General features: G+C 46.8%; 2 protein-coding genes across 2 annotated transcripts; one reads left to right on the top strand and one right to left on the bottom strand.

The window, feature by feature from the left end:
- The first annotated feature begins 733 nt into the window (after nt 1–733).
- On the top strand, nt 734–2,621 carry CCR75_004052 (uncharacterized protein). Its single transcript, XM_067962142.1, has 2 exons — nt 734–890; nt 965–2,621. The coding sequence occupies exons 1-2, from the start codon at nt 792–794 to the stop codon at nt 2,252–2,254; spliced, it is 1,389 nt and encodes a 462-aa protein (XP_067815310.1). The 5' UTR covers nt 734–791; the 3' UTR covers nt 2,255–2,621.
- Nucleotides 2,443–5,888, bottom strand: CCR75_004053 (uncharacterized protein; the record flags this gene model as incomplete). Its single annotated transcript, XM_067962143.1, has 3 exons — nt 2,443–2,535; nt 2,599–2,677; nt 2,755–5,888. The coding sequence occupies 3 exons, from the start codon at nt 5,886–5,888 to the stop codon at nt 2,443–2,445; spliced, it is 3,306 nt and encodes a 1,101-aa protein (XP_067815311.1).
- Between the last annotated feature and the right edge of the window lie 520 nt (nt 5,889–6,408).

Below are 6,408 nucleotides of genomic sequence, written 5' to 3' on the forward strand. Positions count from 1 at the left end.
AGGGATGACGCCCAGCGTCATCCATGATGACGGCTAGCGTCATCAGTTACGCGAGGTATCTATAAAGATACGCTCGCAATACATATTAAATGATATCTATAGAGATATCATTTTAATTGGTAAAAATAGGTATTTGTATTTAATTCTATTAAATATAAATCAGTCTGAAATTTACTACCTACTTGGTAAGTGCGCACGAGGAGACGGATTACCGCTCCCGTGACGTCACTTCACCAGAGTTCTTAGTGTGTTGGGTGAGGTCGCTTGCGCGCCCACCACAACTACCTCACTGCACGCAAGAGAAGCAGGTGCAAACCGCTTCCTCGCTGTGCTAGGGTGTGTGCTTAAGTAGAGCGTGGCCGCATTACGACGTGCCCTCCTACATTTTTCCTCCATAAATTGTTCCTCCATAGTTTTTTCTCATAAAACATTTTATTTCGGCGTTATGTTTATAACAAATGAAATTTTACCGAAGTTGCCCCGTTCCATGTCTCCAGTACGTAGCTTGAGGATCCAAACCAGCAACTGTGCATTAGGCTCTAAAAACTATTGTTGGACGCAAAACAAATTGCTAATCTGTGCCCTGCAAAGTTCCAGGCAAATTGTGACGTCATTTTTTCTCCTAGCTCGAAAATGTGTTTCGCACACGTCAAAGCAATAATAATGTGTGACACACCGCTCGTATTAGAATGACTGTCCTCGGCCAGCAAATTTTTCCTTAATTCCTACGAGCTTCCCTTCGGCGTCCAGTGACAAAGTGACCGAATCGTTGCGCTCCCTCACCCTTTATTATGCAGGAACAAGTGCAGAAGCACTTAGCAGTGCAAGACCTATCAAAGCTTAAGATCGAGGAGCTTACCCCACTAACCCAGGAAGTCATCAGTCGTCAGGTGAGCTCATACGCAGTCGACCTCTAAAATTGCGGGTTGTTGACATCTTTTCTGACTGCTTTACTACCTGCTAGGCGACAATCAATATTGGTACTATAGGCCATGTCGCCCACGGTAAATCGACGGTCGTAAAGGCTATTTCAGGCGTACAAACGGTACGTTTTAAGAACGAGCTTGAGCGGAACATCACCATCAAACTTGGCTATGCAAACGCCAAAATCTACCGCGCTGAGAACGGCACGGGCATTGGATGCTACCGTGCGTTCGGAAGTTCGAAACCCGACCGTTTTGTGGACGAAAATGATGACAAGACGACGTGGATCTTGCAGCGGCACGTTTCTTTCGTCGACTGTCCGGGGCACGACATTCTCATGGCGACAATGCTTAACGGGGCCGCTGTCATGGACGCTGCCTTACTACTAGTAGCTGGTAATGAAGTCTGTCCCCAACCGCAGACGTCCGAGCATCTGGCTGCGATTGAAATCATGCGGCTACAGAACATTATCATTTTACAAAATAAAGTGGACTTGATTAAAGAAGATGCTGCAGTGGCGCAACACGAGCAAATAAAAAAGTTTGTCGCGGGTACCGTCGCGCACGATGCACCGATTATCCCGATTTCGGCTGTATTAAAATACAATGTGGACGTCGTTTGTGAGTACATTTGCCGGAACATTCCGGTTCCCAAGCGAGATTTTACGTCCAAGCCGAAACTCATTGTCATTCGGTCCTTTGATGTCAACAAGCCTGGAGAAGACGTGGAGAACTTGAAAGGTGGGGTTGCTGGTGGCTCGATTCTTGAAGGGGTGCTCCGTGTCGGGGATGAGATTGAAGTGCGCCCAGGCATCGTGAGCAAAGACGAGGAAGGCAAGATGACGTGCGTGCCCATTTTCTCGCGTATCGTGTCGCTGTATGCAGAGAAGAATGACCTGCAATATGCTGTTCCTGGTGGACTTATTGGTGTTGGTACGCACATTGATCCTACGCTCACACGCTCGGATCGTCTCGTGGGTCAAGTCCTGGGGCTCAAAGGCAGTCTACCGCACGTGTTTACCGAGTTGGAAATTAATTTTTACTTGCTAAAGCGTCTGTTGGGTGTCAAGACCCAGGAAGGTAGCAAGGCGTCTAAAGTTCAGAAACTTTCAAAAGCTGAAGTGCTGATGGTCAACATTGGATCGACGGCCACTGGAGGCAAAGTGCTGGCTGTGAAGCAAGATCTGGCCAAAATTCTACTTACGGTGCCAGTGTGTACGCAGGAAGGAGAGAAAATTGCAATCAGTCGCCGGATTGACAAGCATTGGCGTCTCATTGGTTGGGGCCAGATTCGTCGTGGCAGCCGGATTGAAATTGCCGACTCGGAATAGAAGACATGCGTGTCCACTTTTTCTTTTGTACTAGCTACGAACAGGTCATTGTGCGCTAGTATGCAACAATGAGCTTAGCTAAAGATTGAAAGTGCAAGAAAGCGAAGTTTGCAGCTTGTGTAGTCAATTTCGTTGATTTTGTTGTATGCGAAAGCTTTAAAACAAGATTAAAAGAACTTCTGAATTTATTAAGCATAGACAAATAGGGCGGGCTTGCCTGGCGAAGCCGTCTCCATCCTCTTCAAGTCTGCATCGGGAATGTCTTCACCCACGTAATAGAACTAAGAATTGCATAAACGTACGTTATGATCCGACCGTTATTAATCATGCCTGGGTTACCGTACCTCAATATCTTCGAGATCAAGAGAACGACAGAGGTAAACCTTGTTCGTAACAAGGACGCTCTTCTGATCATATGGCATCCTGCACCATCCGGAACAAAAGAGAAAGTTTATGAATACAAAACATCGAGCAAATGTACCGATAAGTCGATACCGTACCTCAATTCAAGAGCTTCACGGCCACGCAGTTCCGCTTCCGTCTTGACAAAGGCAGCAAATTGCATCACGTTTTTCGTGAGCTTCTTTAGCGAATCGTCCCTGAGAAGCGCACCCTTTAGCTGCTGCAAAAAGTCAGCAGAAAATTGCCTTGTCTTGTCATCAAAAAGACCGTCCATAAGCAGGAGAACTTTTTGCTGCCACACAGGAAACTCTGACGTCAGGTACACGTGAGCGTGCGTCCCTTTCTTGGCTACCTCAGCCGGTGCTGCATTCTTTTTCCCCTTCTTTTTGCTATTATTCTTGGCAAGGACCTCACGGAAGCTACGAGTTACCTTGTTTAGGAAGTCTCCCGCACGTAAGAGTCCATGATCAACCTCCTCAGCCACAGGCCAGGGAGCCACCGACACAAAGCCAGTCTTGCCAATAGCAGTCCACATGGACTCGCAAAAGTGCGGACAGATTGGTGATAGAATAACAAGTTGTGACTCAATAAATCGCATTGTTACATCATGGTGCATAGGCACTTCACTACGGGAACAGATGTCCCGATACGAGTCTCGAGCAATCTGGTACTCAAAGAACCCCGAGTGCAGACCTTCACGCCATTGCAGACGCTCGTAGAACGAAGCCGTCGTAATTATAAGATTGTTCATCTGGTTTAAAAACACCTTGTCGTTAAAGTTGTGTTCACCGTAGCGTAGCAACGCCTTGTCTTCCAAAACTCGTTTAATCCACTCCTCTTCGGTTGTGAGACGCAAGATGGCCATACGACACGTGTCCAATGCATAGTTGGCATCGTCCATGCCGTCACCAGCGTCAGCACACGCAAAACGTGTGGCATCAGCACCAAATTCGGCGGCGCAGTCTTTGAGCGTAAGAAAATTTCCCATCGATTTCGACATCTTCTTACCGTCTACTTGAACATGACCATTCGTAAAAAAGCCTCGCGGCCACTTGGACGGATCGTCTCGCCAGATTTCTACGTGGTTGTACAGACACATCGACAAGTGATTGCGAATCAAGTCCTTGCCAGACGCACGGACGTCAACAGGGTACCAGTATTCAAATTCGTCCCGAAATTGTTTCAGAACATCAAGAGGGATCGTCGACTCAGTGGGGGGCGATGCCTTAAGAAAAATGTAGTCAAAAACCTCCTTGGTCATTTGCTCAGGCTTAATGCCGTGCGGTCCTAAAAGGGACCCGTCCAGATTGGCATGCAAATGGTGCGCGATAGTATAATACGCCATGTAAATAGTCGAATCGGTAAGTGACTCAACCACAAATTCGGGGTCCCAAGGAAGTCGCGTACCCAGACCAGACTGTCGGCATGGCGCCCACTCTTTCAGCCAACCAAGAGTCGATTTGTACTCACCTAGCGCCACTGGATTGTATGCGTTAAAGCTCTTCGGATCGCTTATGTGATCCATCACACGTTTTTTCCAGTCCTCTGCACCGTACGTCAAATACCACTGATCCAACTGCGCAACGACACACTCATCCCCACTTCGCGACATAACTAGAGACTCAGTCTCCCAGTATGGAATAGCGTGTCCAGCTTCCATTAACTCTTGGCGCATCACAGCCTTGGCATCGCACACCTTCTGACCTTTTTGGGAGCCAACAAGAAGCACACCTTCATAAAATCCTTTAAGGTATACAAGCTCCTTGGCCTTGGCCAATTTATCCTTGTCATTCTGCGAAACAATCTTCAACTCATTGCAAACTTTTTCAGCCGCCATGTCTCCAAAGCCCGGAATCTCAATAATGGGTACAGGCTCGTACGGTAGCACCATGTGGTCCGCGATGCCGAACTTTTTACGCAGAGCAGGCTTTTGTTTCAAGTCACGGAAGGCTGCAAAATCATCGGGCGAGTCGGACGGGACACTCATGACCACACCACTTCCCTTGCCCATCGAGATCGAAAGCAGCGGCAGTGTATATATCGTGTCGTACGGAGCTTTAGGAGACGATAATGGCAAACCAAGCAAGTCCCATCCCTTAAGCTCAAGTAAACACTCTTCTTTTCCCCAAACACGCGAGAATTCTTGGTGCGCCAAATTACGCGCCGCACGATGGCTCATTATAAGCACGTCATTGTCGTGATTGATCACAAAAGCACCATAGTCGCCCTCAGGCAGCACGAAACAATTTGTCTGGCCATAGAGCGTCTCAGGACGTAGCGTAGCCGCCGCCAGATACACCTTCTTACCAGCAAGAGTAGCTAATGAATTCGAAAAGGGTTCCTGTACACGAAGCTTGGCGAGCGTGTACTCCTGAGGGCCTATGCCTTCTCCAGACGCCCGGTCGTGGTCAGCACAACTCTGTCCATCCACAATGGAATAGACATTAGGCCGTTTGCCACGTACAATGCGTTTCTGTTCATTCAACTTGTTTAGTTGCCAAGTCACAAAGGCATTGTAGAACGGGTTGACGTCCGTCGTGATAAAAGAGCGACGCCAGTCAATCGTCATCCCAAAACGTTTAAGGTCAGCGATAGCGTGTGGAGGAAAGTATTGGAGCCAATGAAGCGGATTCTGAAACTTGAAAATTTCATTCTCAGGGATGTGTGAGATCTTAAGGATATCGTACTGATGCACGACACCGCCGGTCTTGGCTGCAGCTTTCGGTTTCTTTCCTTGCGCCTTATTCAAAGAATTTTCGATCGCATTTTCGAATTTTGTGGTAAGATCGCGTGAAAAGTCTGGCGGGTTGCCGAACTGCTCGAACTCACGCTTAAGCTTATTTGCGGCGGCTTGGATGGGCATCCCCGTGCAGTGGAAGCCAAAGGGGAAGATGACGTTTTCACCCTTCAAACGGTGATAGCGAGATGCAAATTCTACTTTCAGGAGTGTAAACAGGTGACCAACGTGCAAGTAGCCATTCATGTATGGAAATGGGAATGTGACCATGTACTTTGGCTTGCTCGAGTCGGGGTCCGATTCAAAGAGCTTTTCAGCTTCCCACTTGGCAATTACTTGGAGCTCCATGCCGATTAAGTGATCACGACGTGCCATTTTTTTGGCAGGCGCATAAGTGTCTTCTTTCTGCACATTATTCATGTTGTCCGTCACGTTCTCCATGATACGGCAGTCGGGGGGCTTACGGCCAGTCAGAATCGGCTTTGACGCCACCATGAGCAGTTTACCTACATAAGAGCAAATCTAGTTAAAGAACATACTTTACAAAAACTACTATTCTTTCTTAATTGATTATTTTGGGATCCAGGTTTGAGGTATTTTTATTGACTAAAATGATTTAGTTTGTATCATGAAATGCATATTAACTTAGTGAAAGGGTTGAATCCGAATGGTGCAGACGCTCGGCTCGAGCTCCCACATCGTTATTGTATCGTCTTAGGAGTATACAGCATTGAGGACTTCACCAGCAATACAAAGCAGTGCGACGGGCTGAAGATGCCACACAAACCCGTTCAGTACACTTTATGTAACGGGGTGTATCGTTACTTAAAATTAACACTTAAAGCTTGTTGATAAATATATTATCTAAAAGGTAGATAATATTTGGAGGATACTATTTTAAATAGTAATGTTCAGAAATCTTATCCATAAATAGGTATAGGCCATTATATATATTTATCCCGCAGACTAATCAACTGTAGATGTAAACAAAAGAGAGAGACAGATAAGATAAGAT

Source organism: Bremia lactucae, linkage group LG1, assembly GCF_004359215.1.
Source record: "Bremia lactucae strain SF5 linkage group LG1, whole genome shotgun sequence".
In the NCBI taxonomy this organism is placed as follows: domain Eukaryota; phylum Oomycota; class Peronosporomycetes; order Peronosporales; family Peronosporaceae; genus Bremia; species Bremia lactucae.

Coding starts and splice junctions, on each gene's coding strand:
- CCR75_004052 (XM_067962142.1), top strand. CDS start 792: ATGCAGGAACAAGTGCAGAAGCACTTAGCAGTGCAAGACCTATCAAAG. Junction 891..964: donor AGGAAGTCATCAGTCGTCAG/GTGAGCTCATAC, acceptor ACTACCTGCTAG/GCGACAATCAATATTGGTAC.